The 18,745-nt window shown below is 44.8% G+C and overlaps 1 protein-coding gene across 1 annotated transcript in view; it reads right to left on the reverse strand.

Moving 5' to 3' along the window:
• Positions 1-221: 221 nt before the first annotated feature.
• ARMH3 (armadillo like helical domain containing 3) overlaps positions 222-18,745 on the reverse strand; it is a 177,459-nt gene continuing 158,935 nt past the window's right edge. Inside the window, exons 25-26 of the mRNA XM_047073339.1 lie at positions 4,180-4,296; positions 222-1,937 (exon numbers count right to left, since the gene is read on the reverse strand). Of these exons, the coding sequence (XP_046929295.1) occupies positions 1,845-1,937; positions 4,180-4,296 (210 nt within the window). The 3' untranslated portion in view covers positions 222-1,844. The remainder of the gene's footprint in view (positions 1,938-4,179; positions 4,297-18,745) is intronic.

Genomic DNA, 18,745 nt, shown 5'->3' on the forward strand with positions numbered 1-18,745 from the left:
AGGAATCCATAAGCAGTGAAGGCAAGGGAGGCTACACCTGTCTGAACCTAAGTGGCTTCTACTAGAGCCAGGAGACTTAGGAGGAGAGTGAGGATAGGTAAGGGTCCCCTAGCCAAATGGGAGCAGCACCTGGGAGATCACCTTAACCCCGTCTTTGGGAAATGAGTTCTGAGTTAACAGAGATGAAGAAAAACAAACAAAAGACACTAAAAAGACTCCCATACAAATCAATTTTTAATAACTCCAACTCGCTACCAGCTTCCAGCTCCAGCTCCTCTGGGGTTTATCACTGTGGAGAACACTAAATGCCCCAGGCTGAGCTACCCATCTAGTGATCAGATGACCCAGCCCCTGATCTCTTAGGAATCTGCATCTATACATGGCAGCATGCTGGTGGATCCTCTGGAACTAGTGCACATCTGCTCAATGTTGGAGCCAGAACTCTGTGCCCAGGGAAGGCAAGTATCCTAAAGAGATTTGAAGCTAAGTGGAATAGCAGCCAGGGAGGTCCCAGACCTGCTCTCACTGCTGGTTTCATGCCCTTACTCCCAGAGTCTTCTTATGGTGCTTGTGTCCTGCCAGCCTGAGAGCTTTAGAAAGTGCTTTAGAAGGTGGGAGTGGGGGGGTGGGGAGGGGAATCTCAGACCAGCAGCTACTTTGAAGGCAGCTGTGGGGTAGGGAAAGCCTACAGAAGTTCCATGGAGTCTGTCCAGAGGAGGAACCATGGGCCAACTTCCCAAAGGCCAGGAGACTGGCCTGTGGCTCCGCCCAGAATAGATAGAATGGCCTCTCCATGATGCGCACCTGGCCCCTTTCAGATGGAGGGCACCCTGCCCCCCAGCAAGTTCTCTCCCTTCCAGGCACCAGACCACAGCAGGAACAGATTCCTCCCTAGAGGAAATTCTTAGGCAGGCTGGATGTAAACAACAGCCGGGTGAGGGGGTGGAACACGTGGAGGGGAGCTCAGCAGAGGCAGGAGAGGCTCCCAGAGGAGAAGGTGACTGGGGAGGTGGGGAGGCTGCTGGAAAGGGAACCAGCAAAGTAGGCACCTGAGGGCTCCAGAAAACCTGTCAATGTTTATTTCACACACACACCCTAAAGACAGTTTAAACCAGATTGAAAATTAAAAGCTCAGGTTGTGACCCTATAGTGCTGAGGAGTCAACGGGTTGGAAGGCAGGGGAAAGCTAACAGGCACTCTTGGTGCCAAGAATCAAATCCAGAAAGTGGTGGCTGGACAGCAGGGTATTGGGCAGATTCTAATCTCCAGTCTCCCAGATGGAGAAGGTAGAAAAAGGTCCTCAATTCCCACCCTACCTTGAGCTGAGCTAAGGGTCCTCACGACTGGACAGTGCACCATCAGGGGCAGGGGACACAGATTTCAAGCTCAGCTCAGTTCCAGGCCCAAAGAAAGCAGAACTGGCTCCATCTACATCTGAGAGTTAGTCTGTTTTCAGAAACCTCGGACAGCCACTGATCCTCAGGATGCTGGCCTCACCCTAAGACTTGCCCCAACAACCCCTGAAAATCAGTCAGCAGCCACAACTTGTAATCTCAATTGAAAATGTGAGGGGGTGTCCAGGGAGCCCATGCTGGAAGTCCCCACATTCTTGAAGGCTTCTCCCTGTGCCCCCCCAATCCCTCCCCAAATAAGATTCGATTATCCCTGGTTTGCCCCTCCTGGCCCCTGCTGTCCAAGCTCCACTGAAGCGTGGCCTTCACCGAGAGTACTCGGTATCTGTGTAATTCTCCAACCTAGGGGACGGCCCCTCTCCCCTCAGTCCCCCTCCAGCCCGGGAGCCTCATGGGTAAGGGCAGTCAGCAGCTGCTCAGATTCGTGTGGCCTCAGGAGATAGTGGAGAACTCCTTGAGCAGGACTTCCTGGCTGAGTGTGTGGAAGGCCAGATTTCTCCTGACGTTGGTGCTAATGGATCGAACCTGGGAAAGGGTGGGGGAAGGTAAGAGGGCACAGGCAGAGAGAAAACAAGGAGAGAGTTGGTTACAAACAACAGAGGGCAGTGCCTGAGGGACAAGGCCGAGATGCAATGCTAGAAGTTTCTCTCTTAGGAAATGAACCCTTAACAGCTATCATCCCTGCAGGCAAGTGAGCAAATAGTTCAGTGATAAGCTGATAAGCGGAAGAAAAGCAGGGCTGAGAGGCAGATGTGAGAAGAGTACACGTGGGCACCTGAAGAGGCAGAAGTAAGCACAGACAGGGAAGGAGGGTGAGGGCAGGCCTTTGTCCTTGCCTCGGCCATGCAGTGGGAGACTGGTCTGGTCAGTGGTCTGATAGAGGAGGAGAAAATGAGGCCAGGGAATGCATTTCTGATCTCCTCACTCTCTCTCTGTATTTATCTACTTTCCTGGGTTGGAAAGAACACCTGGAGACACAGCTCCTGTCTGGCATAGAGGGCAGGAGTACGATCCAGAGGCCAACGAAGAGGAGCAGGTCATACAGCTTGCGAGTCCCAGGCTTGGAAGCAGGACCCAGGTTTCTCAACTCTGAGTCCAGAACTCTTTCCATACCACAGAGAAGCCCCCTGCTTTAAAGGGAAGTCTGGGGCATAGCCCTGTTGTGTCCCCACTACTCCCTTCATGCTTTCTCCCCATAGATGGAGAGCCTTGCAGGAAGTGTTGCCTCTGTCAGTGGGGGAAAGGACTGTGGAGAAGGGGTCAAAGGGCCAAACTCTCTACTCTGACTGGGTTCTGGGAGGAATCCAGCACACTCTGGAAGGAGTGCTGTTCATGGGCAACAGAAGTGAATGTTGTTTAAGAGACAAAGTGGGAGAAGGAGGAGAAAAAGCATGTGTATCTATCCTGGGCCCCAAAGACCAGGGAGCTTTCCTTCAATTTCTGCTTAGCTATGGGAAACATAATGAAGTCATCAGGCAGGAGGCAGAGGCAAGGGCAGCACAGCAAACAGCGGGCGGCTCAAGCTCATTACCTCCAAGCCCAACCAGACCCTCTTTGCTCCCTGGTGCTAGAGGTAGAGATATAAGGAGAACTGAGTCAGGTAGAGGCTAGTACCAAGAGAGCTCCCCTAACTCCTCCACAATCTTTTCCTCTCCAATTACTTACTCTTTGTGAAGTCTGGGCCCCCAGTAATCCCCCCACAACAACTTAAAGACTTGCCATAAATATACTTGACCCCATAAACATACTCGACTCTGCTATCTCTTTATATCAATTGTTTCCCTGCTCCCAACTCACTTCCAGAGCAGATCTCCCTCACCCTGGGGAAGTCCAAAATCTCAGGAATCTCATGTCAGGGTCAGAGCAGGGCTGTGTTCAGCATAAGACAGATAATCTACAACCCAGCACCTTCATCATAAACTTGGCATAGGGAAGTAAAAGCTGGGCTGAGGTGAGTTCTGTCCCAGCAGTGGGAGGGCTGAGGCAATGGGAAGAAGTATAGCGTGCTCTGGTCTCAACTCACAGCCACGACATTCGTGTACACCCAGGCTGGAGGGGCGGGGGGGGGGGGGTGCGGCAGGATTGAGATTGGCAGGCTTCGCTCTTCCTGAGAGCAGCTCTAAGCACAGGGCAGCAGAGAGACCATCAACGGGGAGAGCCCAGTTCTGTGGCAGGGCTGACTGGGAGACTAGTAGGAGGCAGAGCAAATGCTCACTGACTCCAGGTGGCCAGGGGTAGGGGCTGCAGGAGGCTGAGTGATGGGAAAGGGGGGCGTGGGGTGAGGAGTGAAGACTGGAGAACTAGATCGGGAGGGCACTCAGACCAGGAGCCAGTTAGGAATTTAGGAAGAAGTGATTGCATAAGGAGGAGAAGAATCAATGACTCTCATTAGCTGCTGGAAGACAGGATACGGGGTAATGAGCCAGAGCTGCCACTGGGAACACACGTCAAACCCCAGGCCCAGCTGGAGCTGTGCAAGGGCCGTCTCCATGGCTGCAGAAGAGAGATGGGCAATGCTGCCTCAGGCTTCTCACACTTCCCCACCCGGCACCAGTACCCTGGGGAATATCTTCTCTCACTGCCTGGTCCTGGGCTGCTTCAGGAGACAATTCGCACACCCAATCCCAGCAGACTCCTCAAGTCTTATTTCATCAGCCTTTGGCAAACTGTGGTTGTTTCCTTAGATGCCCACCTGCACAGTACAACGCACCGGCTGGGAAAGGGCCCTCAGGAGACACAGGCAGAGGTGGAGGCGGGGCAGACTCACCAGCTCCTTGAAGAAGGCAGCTTCCTTGTGCTGCTCCGAATAGCGCTCATACTGGTCCAGGCCATCCTGCAGCTTCAGTGTGAGCGTGTCATAGTTGGCTCGTACTACCTCCAGCACCTGCAGGAGGTCAAAGGCCAGGCAGGGCTTAGGCCATTCAAACCCTAGGTCACTTGGTCCCCAGGCCCCTCTTGCTGCCCTGCTGGGTTGGATTCAAGCTGGGGCGACACCTCCAAGAGACCATGCTTACTACTTATCACCCAGAAAAAAAGCCTGGTCACAGAGCAATTCCTCAGGTTTCTGGGACCATTTTCTAACCTCTTCTATTCCTGGCTTTTCCTGACCCATCCAGCCTGGACACCAGGGCTGTTTACTCTGGGTATGGTAAAAGAGCACGAGAAGAAGTGACAGAAGAGTGAGTGTCTGAGCTCAGCAACATCCCCAAACCATAAATGTGTTCTCAGCCATATCCTGCAGCTTTCTTTGGCTAGGCTGTCACAGTTGCTGAGTAAGATTTTGCCAATATCTCCTTCCTTTTCCCTTTCTGGGAACCACATTTCTTCAGTCCCGGGATGTTCCTCAGCACCATCTGCCGCTTGTTTTCATCTCTCAGTGCCAACTGTCTTCCTATCCACTGCCTGGATCGAACTTTTGGGCCTCCCAGCCTTGTGATGTAGGGGACACTTTCTTGACTAAGCTAGAGCTAAGCGCATGTTTTGTTCTGATGAGGGGTCTCTCCCCTTTCTCTTACTTTCTATGGGGGTGGGGTGGATTCAGACCTCCACGGACTCCAGGAACCTTGGATCTCAGTGCTTCCAAAGGAAGTTCTGGTAGGACTTCAGTTGATAAGACCATGAATCAAAGCCAAGGACAACCAGGGGGAAAGGCACACCATTTAAGTTAGAAAGGAGCTGGGCAGAAAGGAGAGACCAGGAGATGGAATGACTGTTCACTGTGGTAATCTGGGTGGTAGCTATTTTGCAACTTGACCTGACAGAAGTCTATGACATCATGAAGAGCTCCCAGCTCAGTAAGGAGCTTGGGAGGAATGAGTGAGGCTTAATTATTTTTACTTACTTACTTACTTATTTATTTTGAGAGAGAGACAGAGAGAGAGAGACACACAGAGAGAGAGAGAATCCTAAGCAGGCTCTGTGTTGTCAACACAGAGCCCAACTTGGGGCTTCATCTCCCAAACAGTGAGATCATGACCTGAGCTTAGATCAAAAGTCAGATGCTTAACCAACTGAGCCACGCTGGTGCCCCAAGACTTAATTCTAACAGAAGGTAGGGCAGGGTGAAGAGAATAAGCTAGAATCAGGACTGGTCAGAGGGACTGAGGATGGCCTCCTGAGGGGGACAAAAGTACCTCTGGGCAGTTCTCACCAATTCAATCTTGTGCCAGGGCACATGTCACTTGGTAGAAAACACTTCTGCCTGCCAACAAATTCTGAGGGGAGAGTACAGATGGAGAACACAAGGAGGGCTTGTGTCCTCAAGTTTGGTGGGGGGAGGGACAGCTAGGGCAAACGTCTAGCCTAGGCTCCAGGCTCAGTGTCCTTCCCTCCAGACACCCAGCTCCTCAAGGTCACTCTGCCTGGCTGTGTCCCACATACCCTAGTAGGGGCTGGCTCCTTTGCTTCTAATTCCATTTATCAGCTCTGTCAGCAGGAGGACCAGTACTCAGCAATGGCTGTCACTCACAAAGTAATCCAGCCCTCTCATGCATGTGGTCTGTGCTTGTAGCAAAAATATCTATAGACAAGGTCTTGGCTCAGAAGTGAATGGCTCAAAACCCCGTAAAAAGCAAAACTCCAAGATGGAACTGGGCCCCCAGGAACCAGGCGGAACAGAGTATTACATGCTTTCTCTAACCCTGAACTCTGGGCAGCCTCAGCAATGCCTATGAGCCAGTATCCTGGGCTCAGTCTTCCCTAAGGGGTATCAGGTAAGACAAATACTATGCTAAAGCGAATTTTGAGAAGGTGCAGCCTGTCAGAGATGCTACATCCTGAGAGCCTCTCAGGCCTCAGGCAATGCTGCCTTGACCCCTGGGCTTTCTCCCCTTGCCATGGCCAAGTGGAAGGTCTAAAAACAGATATTTTTCATTCCCAACAAAGTTGGCTTTTGGCAGAAGAACTCAGTTCTGTTTCTTAAAGGAAGGCAAAACAGAGAAGGCCTTGGAGCTATCAGCTCCTTGGAAGGAAACCAAAGGCCTGGCTGGACTCCGTGCATGATCTCAGCTCTCCTCTTGTCCAGACCTTACTTCCTTTCTTTCTTTTTTATTCAAGGCAAGCTGCCCTTCAGTTCACCCAGCCTCTGCCATCTCCTGCCCTCATCACCTCTCTTAGATTTCCAAGAGAAGAAGATATTCTAAGTTCAAGTCTGGACTCCAGTCCATTTGGGACTTTGGAACATTAGGGCTACTTCCTATTCTGTTACTTCGCTTTCTGGAGCTTCAGACATTAGGAACATGTCCCATTTGGGCCTCACACTCCACACTGGCCTGGGACGTGGCAGAGGGCAGCAATGAGGCAGAAGACAATCTCCCAGACTGCTTCTGTCTAAAGACCTTAGGTTTTACAATTTGCAGCTTCAGTCTCTGGCTCCTGGCCATTCCAAAGGTACCTCCTAGGCTGAGGTCTCTCCCCAATCCATCAGGTAACAGTCTATTTCCCAAGTGCAAGCCCACTTTCTTTCATCAGCTGCTGGGCTTGTGGGCTTCCTAGAACCATGTCCACCACTTTAGCTCCAGGCAGGTTCAAAGTCAGAAAAGCACTGATAAGCCACATGTTCTCTAAGGAGTCCTTACACCCCCACATATGGCCCTCAGTAGACAGGAGCCTGGGTGCTGGCAAGGGACCTAATAGAAAGAGAACTGAACTGGGAATCTCACTCTTACTATGGATCTCAATTTACCTAATGAGCCTCAACCCGTCTCTCTCTATAAAATAGAATTTGAACTCACCTTCCTAAAAGGACATGGAATAAACATTTTGATTCCTGAAAGTAACATAACAACTGACAGAAACACTGTCATCCCAGTAGCTATACAGCTACCTAGACAGCTCCTGGGACTCCAGAATAACTGTCTTCACAGCCCAGGAAGTACTTACCTATTTTGAACTAACCCAAAGAGCCTATCTGCATAAATAATTCTTCACCACAAAGGAACATCTTCTGGATTTAAGTGGAAGACACAAACAGCCTCAGTTTCAAAGATTCTATGGCCTCTTCTTTGCCTTGAAACACTCTGCCTCAGGTGAGAGAAGAACAGATTGGGGACTGGGGTGTGAACCTAAACCCCTCCCCTGGAGTCTCTGGAGGAAAAGCACCTGACATAGGCTTTAAGGTCGGAGAGACATTTTGGTCCCAGATCAACCACTAGCAAGCTATGTAAACTGATACACATCACTTAATCTCTTTGAGCCTCAGTTTTCTTATCCTATCTATAACTGTATAAAGCTCATATACGGATGACATGAGATGACTGTCCAGTGTCTTGCACATAAGGAATAGTCAGTAAGTGCTTACTAATTTTACAACGAAAAGTTATTTCTGGTGACAATAGGCATTTGGTAGTTCTTATCCCCAGATAGTTCTAACCATAAACCAGGAGCTAGGGTCTTGCACATCTTTATTCAGATTCTGGTGAAGAAGAAACCTAATTTCTCTATTCTATATGAAGCAGGCTTTCCATAATGACCCCACTATCCTGAGTGTAACAGGTAATGTATCAGCCAAAAGTCAGAGAATGTCCAGTATCCACTGCTTAACAGTCCTGGTGTGGTGCAAGGGGATACAGGTTATATTAAAGAAAAACTGAGCAGAGATGCCCACAGAGGCCAGTTTTGCGTAACACAGGTTGTGAAGCTCTTGGCCATGTCAGGATCAGGAAGGAGAGAGATCCCAGTGCACAAAGTTAGTTCAAAATTGATGAGGTTTTAGACATACATACACACCCTTCTCCAAGCATGTACAATAGGCATTCCCTAAAGACTATTCAGTAGCCTGTGCCCCATATTTTTAGCAGAGCCTTTGAAATGGGAAATAACTTCTGGCCTAAAGACAGCAGCAAAGGAGAATCACCAATGGAAAAGTTCTTGCAAATGGCCATCCTATCTAGATGTCAGAGGGCTTTGCCTTGTGCCTGAAAAATTGCTTAGTCTCAAATCTCTGATGGACTGAATTCCCAGAAGGAGAATTAGCAGACAACTAAGTAATAGGATATGACCTGACAGCAAACTTGTATTCACTGCTTTCTCAATTTGAACTGACATCTACAGTATAACCTATTTGGGGAGAGTATGTAAGGCTGCCACCAGCCCACTTCCAGCCAGGGCAACATGCAGGCCTTCCCTAAAGCCAGGCTGCCAAATGAGGCCTGAAACCACAAATAGAGAACAGAGAAACTATTCTCTCCAAATAGAGAAACTTAGAGACTTTTTATAGAATAGGAAATAAACATGGAACCTATCAAGATTGCAGTGGGATATAACAGAAAGAGGCTACAGAAGGGTGCCTGGGTGGCTCAGTCAGGTAAGTATCCGATGCTCAATTTCGGCTCAGGTCATGATCTCACCATTTGTTGAGTTTCAGCCCTGCACAGGGCTTTGCTCTGACAGTGTGGAGACTGCTTGGGATTCTCTCTCCCTCTCTCTCTGCCCCTCCCATGCTCTCTCTCAAAATAAATAAGCTTAAAAAAAAAAAAAAGGTGTTTTGTTTTGTTTTGTTGAAGAAAGAGGCTACAGAATTATAGAAACCTAGGGTCAAATCTTGGCATCATCATTTAGTACTTACAGGACCTTGACCTAAGCTTTAGGTTCTTCATCTTAAAATAGTCATCATCATACTATTTTCTTAGAATATTATGAAGATTAGAGATAATATATAAAATAAACACAAAAATATAAATGATAGGATCTCACCAATAGAAGAATGAAGGCTATTGAGACGGAAACAAAACAAGAAATGGAAATAGAAAATACTTGATGTAGGGGTATCTGGGTGGCTCAGTCAGTTAAGCGTCAGACTCCTGATCTCAGCTCAGGTCATGATCTCATGGTTAGTAGGATCAAGCCCTGCTCTGTGCTCACAGCACAAAGCTGCTTGGGATTCTCTCTCTCTCTCTCTCTCTCTCTCTCTCTGCCCCTCTACTGCTTGTACTCTCATGTATGTGCGTGCGCTCTCCCTCTCTCTCTCAAAATAAATAAACTTGAAAAAAAATTAAAAAAAAGAAAAAATACTTGATGTATTTAAATAAGATGAATGCGGTGGCTGAAGGGCAGCTGGGAGGTCTGGCATCATCATTAATATGTAAGAATAGTGATATGGAAGGCAACCTTACCGCTTTTTGCCAATGTTACCATGGTGACAGAACCATAGAAATAACAGTTCTGGAAGGAACCTTTGAAATCACCTACCTAATCCATGGCCCTCATTTCACAGATGAAGAAACAGATGTCGAGAAAGATTGTAAGTTATCCAAAAACACAAAGCAGGGATTAGACAACAGAATTTTCTGACTCCCAATCCAATGTTCTTCCTGTATTGGCAGGCTAGTTTAACCTGAGGCACATTCCTTAGTTTACAGGCTAAACTTAATCTTTCAGAGAGCATTCAAGGAATTCAAAGCTCACTCCTAAGAAGTGGGAAGCATGATCTGTGGAGAGCTGTAACCTGGAGAAAAGCTTGGCTTGATGTTTAAATTTTCATTATTACTAGGTCCCTCAGGGCTCCAGGGCATGTCAATTTCCACCAATAGAAGCCAAAGATCCTGCTCAGCCTTGTTGTAGTTGGGTGTCAACCACCACCAAAACTGTACAGACCACTCCAAACTCATTATCAGCAAAATCGAGATTTGGTTGCTATTTTAATTACTTAGTACTCATTGAGAAGCTTGAAATACAAAGGTCTTTAATCTTCAACTGGACGTCTTTATTATTTTTTGTAAAGTTTATCTATTTATTTTGAGAGAGAGAGAGAGCACGCGCACAAGCAGGGGAGGGGAAGAGAGAGAAAGAATCCCAAGCTGACAGAGTGGAGCCCAATGCAGGACTCAAATTCACAAACCATGAGATCATGACCTGAGTCAAAATCAAGAGTTGGATTACCCAGGGGCCTTTTCACTGGGCTTCTTTGGCAGCAGCCGTCAGGTGGTCTCCAGGCTTGGGGTGGCTGGAGATGAATGCCTCCTACTGTGTGACCTTTTTTTTTTTTTAAAGTAAACTCTATATCCAACATGGGTGTTGAACTCATGACCCCAAGATCAAGAGTTGCAGGCTCCACTGACTGAGCCAGCCAGGCATCCCAGAATACACTCTACAATGAATGCTCATACCTCAAGGCCAACCTTCCATTCTCTGAGACTGTAACCACTCTGTTCCCACTTCCATGTCTTCTGCTTTAACCCTGCCGAACCCCCTAATCATAGGAAAATTAATCTCTGGGTGATAATTAATCTCTGGACGATTTGAAACAGATAAAGTAATTATAAGGACGAAAGATGATAAAGGCTTTTTAGAGGATTTTCATGATAATCTCCATCTATCTCTCCCACTGGACTCTGGCCATTTCCTCTATTTCAGATGTTTATTCACTAGTTAGAGAATATGATTTTTTTTGTCTCCATTTTTTTTCCCCCACAAAGCAGGAAAAGACAGCTTGAGAGATCCAAGCTCTGAAGCCACAAACATGAGCATCACCACCCATAAGCCTGCATATTGCCTTTGCTTCTCTCTCCCATCGGTTAGAGGGAGTTGACCAGGTACTGCTTATTATATGAGCTGATGATGGAGAAGTAATGAAAGAACCACAAGCCACTGGGAAATGAAGTTCATCCTTCACAATGGCTCCAGACTTGGGACAAACCTATCTTGGTGCTCAGAGAACCAAGAAGGTCTGAATAAAAAGGTTTGCTCTCTATGCCACCTCTCTAAACTGTTCCCTGCTCCACTGTAATGTCTTATCTTTAAAGAAATGGTGCTGAGCAGAGTAGGTCTTCAACAACACTCAGCGGCAAATGGGCTGCTAGAGCGGAGAGCAACTGCCAAGTAGCTGCAGACAGTTTTTTCTTTTAATTTTATTTATTTATTTTGAGAGAGAGAGAGAGAGAGAGAGAGAACACATGCATGTGCTCGCACTAGCAGGGGAAGGGCAGAGAGAGAGAACTCCAAGTAGGCTCCACGCTCAGCACTGAGCCCGATGGGGTGGGGAGAGGGGGACTCGATCCCACAACCAATTGTGAGATCATGACCTGAGCTAAAATCAAGAGTTGGGCACCTAACCAACTGAGCCACCCAGGTCCCCCTGCAGGCAATTTTTATGATAGATGCAGACTGAGCTCTCCCTCTCATTGTCTATGGAAGAACAACACAGTCAAACACAGTACTTCTCAGCCAGGCAGGCTGAAACCTTTCTCCTTCTACTCAGTAAATTTCCTCAAACTCAACGGAAGATACCCTTTCCTCGAAAAATGAGAATGACTGACTCAAGGCATTGCCTAACTCCCTTTTCTGAATTTGTCATAGGGCTGTAATGCTCTGTAAATTTTGGCAAGAGACTGAAAAGAAATCGGAGGTCACATCCTTCATTTTTCTCTGGAAGGAGCTAATCTAGCCTCCCATCCTTCCCCTACTTTCTCCAAACCAGACTTTCCCCAGAACTGATGACATGTCTCCCAATGAGGGACAACACTCTCTTCTCCCAGAAGCAATAAAAGTCTGTCCCTAACCTTGCAATTTCACCAGTGTAAGGACAACCCACAGAGGCACTCTTACAGTTAAGCGGTGCTCTGCTCAGGTGTTGGACTGCATGGAAGTGGAATTCTGATAATAAAGAAGCAAAAAGACAATTCTTCCTCCTCCATAATCCACATTTAGTCTTCAAAATCAAGGCTAGCTAAGCAAGAAGCACTGCATAGATGTTCTCCAAGTAAAGACCTTGGCGGGTCACTACTGGATCTAGTTGTGCTTAGGCCCTGAAAAAGAGTTTCAACCAACAGCTAATAATTTTTAAAATAACATAGTTAGAAGTATGGCTCTATTTCACTCATATGTGGAATTTAAGAAACAAAACAAGAAACAGATAAAGGAAAAAAAGAAAAGAGACAAACCACAAAACAGACTCTTAACTAGAGAGAACAAACTAGTGGTTACCAGAGGGGAGGTGGCGGATGGGTGAAACAGGTGAAGGAGATTAAAGAGTGCACTTATCTTTTTATTATTATTTATTATTGCCATATTTAAATGTTTATTTTTGAGAGAGTGAGAGAGCCAGAGCATGAGCGGGGGAGAGGCAGAAAGAGAGGGAGACACAGAATCTGAAACAGGCTCCAGGCTCTGAGCTGTCAGCAGCACAGAGCCCGACGCGGGGCTTGAACCCACAAACCACAAGATCGTGACCTAAGCTGAAGTCAGGCACTTAACCAACTGAGCCACCCAGGCGCCCCAAAGAGTGTGCTTATCTTGATGAGCACTGAGTAATGTATGGAATTGTTGGATCACTATATTATACACCTGAAACTAACATAACACTGTATGTTAATTTAAAAGAGTATGGCTCTAGAGTCAGCCTGCCTGGACTCATCCTAGGTCTACCACTTACTAGCAGGGTAGAGCTGGGTGAGTTTCAGTTTCCTCAACTGTAAAATGGGAGTTATAATAATGTTCTTTAGAGAGAGCTAGTTGTGCAGATTGAATAAGGCAACAGATACAAAGCACCCAGCATACTTCTTGATACACAGAGAGTGCTTCATTATTATTATTCTCTTTCATTTTAATGTAACTCCACAAATAACTGCTTTTTAGAACCTGAAATTCCAAGGCTTGCCATAAATTAGCAAACTCTTTCCTCCCCCGCTTTCTGGAAGGGATGTGTCTTCTACAGGCTCCTCAAAGAGGGATTTCCTATGGTGGAAAGAACACACTGCTGTAGAGTTCATGCATTAGTAGGTGCAGACAGGTAGGGTGGCAGGCCCTCTCCTGGAGAAGCAAACATGCTACTACCACCACTGATTTCTTATGGAAACTGTGTCACAGCAGAATTCTTAGCACCCTGGAGGAAGAGACCCAGGGTTACATTATAGATTTTCCACAATGCCTAACAGAGTCCTAAGAAGCAGTGAAACATTCAACACGCCTGTGGACTAATTTAGTAGCACTCAGGCCCAACCAAAAAGGAAAGGAATTTCCTAAGGTCACATGGTAAGATTAGAGTCAGGCCATCACAGTACACCCAGCGCTCTTCTCAGTATTCGCATAGGGTTTCTAAAGCCCTCAGAGCCGAGTCCTGCCTTTAAGGAGCTAATAAGCAAAATGGGGACTCAAGATAAACCACAGTGGAAGGACACATCCACAGACATAAGCGCATACTGGGTGGAGCCAGCAGTGCTAAGTGTGATTTGGAATCAGCTACATATCTGAGCAGAGATTGAGTGGCCCGGTTGAAACAGTGTCACACCTTTTAAAAGAGGGAAAATAAGTTATCCAAGATCTCTTCTATTTTGTCCACCCCTCCTCCACTTTATATCACTGCCACCAGTTAATTCTAAGTACAAAATTGTCCACCAGTGTAGTAGGGCCCCTGAGACAGCAGCCGCAGCAAGGGCCATTAGCTCTGATAGGTCTGTGACTGGCACTGACAGCTTAGGCTCCGTCAGGTCCCATCACGTGAGGGACAGACTGCTCAGGTTCAACCTTGATGCTGAGAAAATAAGTCCTGCACAAAAGATGGGCCAAAGGTTAAAAGGGTAGGAAAGAGTGTCACTTTACTTCCCAATCATACAATCTACAATTTCAATTTCTCAGAAATCAGGTTTGATCCATTCTAGAATGTCCTTTCGAGGTGTGTTCAATTTAGCAATGGATTTCAACTGCACAAATTCAGCTCAACTATGCAGGGTACTCATTAGATAACTGTCCAAAACAATCTAGGCAGATACACACTGTGATCTTTGAATAGCCAGGTTCAAAGTCTTGCTGAGTTATTTTTGGCACTTCTTTGCATACAGTAACTAAGAGATTTGCACCTCAGAAGATGAGAAGAAACAATTAGGTTCAGGGGCTCCAAGACTAACTGGTACCCAGAGAGGACAGGGTTTACTTCCTTCAGACACTGCCTGCTTAACCTCTTCTTATACAAGACAAAGCTTGTCCATCTAAACATGGCCAAAAAGGAACAGAGTGATCAAGCACCCAGTTAAAAGGACAAAATACCAGCTACACAAGAGCTTCATGTTTCAATTCTCCATGCTGTTTTGAGAGATTTGAGGGTGAGCCTGTGTAAATGATCAGTGTAAGGCTGGGATCTGGGCCCAAGAATAGAATGGAAAAATGGGGAAAGGGAAGAGATACCTTTTAGTGTATTGTATTAAAAATAATATTAAAATGCTTACTATATATATTGTTTCCAATATCTATTCAAGACTCTCCCCTCCAGTGACTGATAGAGGAGGAAGGAGGAGAATGAAGTAAAATGGGACAATATATATGAATAGTTAATGCAAGGGAAGGTTCTCTGAAAAGTGAGTGAAATTTTAAAAAATCAGCTGAGTAACTCTGGGTATACTGTAATTTTTAAAAGTAGTTCAGGACTTCCACTTCCAGTTACGATGGAGTAACTGAGAACTGTGAAAGATAACTCTTCAGACACTGGATAACAGGAAGTGTAGGACAGGTATGTGGAGAGATTAAGGTGAGCATGAAGGTCTTGCTAGGCTAAACAGACACACTGGATTTCAGGAGGGAGAGGCGACTAGAACTTGTAGGCGGACTACCAGAGGAGGCAATGAGGCAAAGAAAAGAGCTTCAGAAATTTGCATAGTGTTCCCACTGAATCTGTTGCTAATACTAAGGATCTCGTGTATAGGGTAAAATTCAATCAGATCAGAACAAAAAAAGACTGAGAATCCGTAAGCTTGCACCACTGAGAGGTGTTTGAATTTTGACCGACCAGAATGAAAAGCACCTGTGGAACACCTAGGGCATTCAGGGAGACCCCAGAGCAGTCACACCTCAGTAGTAGAACTAAACTAGTCCTGGAGTAAAGGCTATTCTGAACCTATTCAAAGAAAGATTAAAAAGAAGTTCCATGTATGAGTTTGGTCAAAAGGTACAAACTTCCAGTTATAAAATAAGTACCGGTGATGTAATGTACAATATGTTGACTATAGTTGACATGGCTGTATGGCATATTTGAAAGTTGTTAAGAGTGAATCCTAAGAGTTCTCATCACAAGGAAAAAAAAACATTTTTGCCCTTTCTTAGGTACCTATATGAGATGGATGTTGACTAAACTTATTGTGGTAATCATTTCATAATATACGTAAGTCATGTCATTATGCTATAACCTTAAAACTTATAAGTAGTGCACGGCAACTGTATCTCAATAAAACTGGGGAGGGAGGGGAGGTGGAGATCATGACCAAAAAAAAGGAAGTTTCAAGTGGATCATGCTATTCCAGAAAGAATTTACCTGTCTTCCTGAACAAAGTCCAACACTGTTTAATAATCTAGCACTCAACTACCTAACATTCACAATGCCCAGTATCCAATAAAAAATTGCCAGAAATGTAAAAAAACAGGAAAATGTGACTCATAGCCAAAATAAACAGACCCAGAAATGAGATACCAGAATTAAAAACAAGGACATTTAAAGAGCTATTATAAATATGTTCAAGTATTTTAGAACATCCACAAACATAATAAGGAGCAAAATGGAAGATATAATGCACACCATAATAAAACCACTGAAAATTCGTGTGAGAGAATATTAAAAGCAGGCAGAGGGGGGAAAATAGATACAGAAGAAAAAAAAAAAGAACGCACATTTCTTGTCAGAAACCCTATACAAACCAGAAAACAATAAAATGCTATCTGTGCCTCCCCAAAATTTACTATTAACCTAGAATGCTATATCCAGAACACATCCCTCAGAAATGAGGGTGAAATAAAGACCTTTTCAAGCAAACAATATGAGGGAACGTATTGCCAACAGTCCTGCACTACAAGAGATGTTAAAAGAAGTCCTTTTGGCAGAAGGAAAATTACATTATCTGGATCTATAAATAGGAATGAAGGAATGGTAAACACATTGATAAACATAAAATATTTTTATCTACATTTAAAAATGAGGAAAAAGAGGGGAGCCTGGGTGGCTCCATCAGTTGAGCGTCCGACTTCAGCTTTGGTCATGGATCTCACGGTCTGTGAGTTTGAGCCCCGCATTGGGCTCTGTGCTGACAGCTCAGAGCCTGGAGCCTGCTTCAGATTCTGTGTCTCCCTCTCTCTCTGACCCTCCCCCATTCATGCTCTGTCTCTCTCTGCCTCAAAAATAAATAAGCATTAAAAAAAAAAATGAGGAAAAAGATAACTGACTCTTTAAAGCAAAAAATAATAGTAATGTGGGAATTTCCATGTCTGTGTGGGCTCCCCCATATACCTAATGTCCACCGTTAAACTTGGTTTTCTTCTCCTGTTTAAATAAAAATAATAATAGGGGCACCTGGGTGTCTTAGTCGGTTATGCATCCGGCTTCAGTTCAGGTCATGAACTTGTGGTCTGTGAGTTCGAGCCCCAGGTTGGGTTCTATGCTGACAGCTTGGAGCCCGAAGCCTGCTTCGGACTCTGTGTGTCTCTCTCTCTCTGCCCCTCCCCTGTTTCTCTCTGTCTCTCAAAAATAAATTAATGTTAAAATTTTTTTTTTCTTAAATAATAATAGCAATGTATTGTGAAATGTATAAAACCTAGAAGAAAAATGTATGACAACACTAGTACAAAGGACAGGAGGGGACAAATAGAAATACATGATTGCAAGGTTATTACATGTTATATGAAATCATAGGACATTATTTTGAAGGTAAATTGTGATAGGTTAAAAAGCAACCACTAAAAAAATAAAATGAAGAGGTATAGCTAAAAAAAGTCAATAGTGGACATAAAATGTAATACTAAAAGATATCCAGTTAATCCAAAAGAAGGCAGAACATAAAAAAATGAATAAAGAACAGGTGGGAGAAAAAGAAGAAAAAAAAAACCAATACAGGAGATTTTAACATAGCTATATTAACATATAAATTAAGTGTAACACTTCAATTAAAAGACAAAGATTGTCAGACTAGACATAAAATTAAGACCCAACTATGGGTTGTCTAAAAGAAATTCACCTAGAGGCACCTGGGTGGTTCAGTCAGTTAAGCATCCAACTTTAGCTCAGGTCATGATCTCCAGTTCATGAGTTCAAGCCCCATGTCAGGCTCTGTGCTAACAGCTCAGAGCCCGGAGCCTGCTTTGGATTCTGTGTCTCCCTCTCTCTCTGCCCCTCTGCCACTCACACTCTGTTTCCCTCTCTCTCTTCTCTCTCTCTCAAAAATAAAGAAACTTAAAAAAAAATTTTTTTAAATAAAAGAAATTCACCTAAGTTCAGCTCAGGTCATGATCTCACAGTTCCATGAGTTCAAGCCCCACATCAGGCTCCGCACCCTCAGTTCAGGGCCTGGCTGGGATTCTTGATCTCTCTTAAAATAATAAACTTAAAATAAAATAAAATAAATTCACCTAAAATACAAAGACACAGGCTGAAAGTGAAAAGATAGACAAAAATATGCTTCTGAAGACACTAATTAAAGTAGAATTGCTATACTAACATGTGAAAAAGGAGACTTCAAAACAAGGAATATTATCAGGAGTAAAGAGAGAAATTTTGTAATGATAAAGGGGTCAGAGATATATATATATATATATATATATATATATATATATATATATATACATATATATATATATATATATATATACACACACACACACCTAATAAGACAGTTTCAAAATTCTGGATGAAGCATAACTGACAGAACTAAAGGAAGAAATAGAAAAGTCTACTATTACAGCTGTAAGTTTCAATACTCCTCATAACTGATAAAACGATTAGACTGAAAATCAGTGAGGACAGAAGATTTAAACATTACCAACCAAACTGACCTAAAGTCATTTATAGAACATTCTATTCAATAACAGCAAAGTATACATTCTTTTAAAATGCACACAGAATTGGGGAGCCTGAGTGGCTCAGTCGGTTGAGTACCTAACTCTTGATTTCAGCTCAAGTCATGATTCCAGAGTTGTGAGATCAAGCCCCGAATCTGGCTCTGTGCTGAACATAGAGACTGCTTAAGATTCTCTCTCTCTCTCTCTCTCTCTCTCTCTCTCTCTCTCTCTCTCTCTCTCTCTGTCTCTCTCCCTCTGCCCCTCTCCCCGACATGTGCACAATCTCTCTCAAAAATAAAAAAATGCACACAGGAACATTCAACAACATAGAGCATATGCTAGACCATAAAACAAATCTCAATAAATTTAGAAGGACTGAAATCAATCACATGGAGTATATTTTCTGTCTACCAAAGAATTAAGTAAGAAATTAATAACAGAGGGGCACCCGGAGGGCTCAGTGGGTTGAGCAACCGACTTTGGCTCAGGTCATAATCTTGAAGTCAGTCAGTTTGAGCCCTGCATCTGGCTCTGTGATGACAGCTCAGAGGCTGGAGACTGCTTCAGATTCTGTGTCTCCCTCCGTC

This window comes from Lynx rufus, unplaced genomic scaffold, assembly GCF_022079265.1.
Source record: "Lynx rufus isolate CCGP_SWC_20201006 ecotype Redwood Valley unplaced genomic scaffold, mLynRuf1.p SCAF_11, whole genome shotgun sequence".
Lineage (NCBI taxonomy): Eukaryota > Metazoa > Chordata > Mammalia > Carnivora > Felidae > Lynx > Lynx rufus.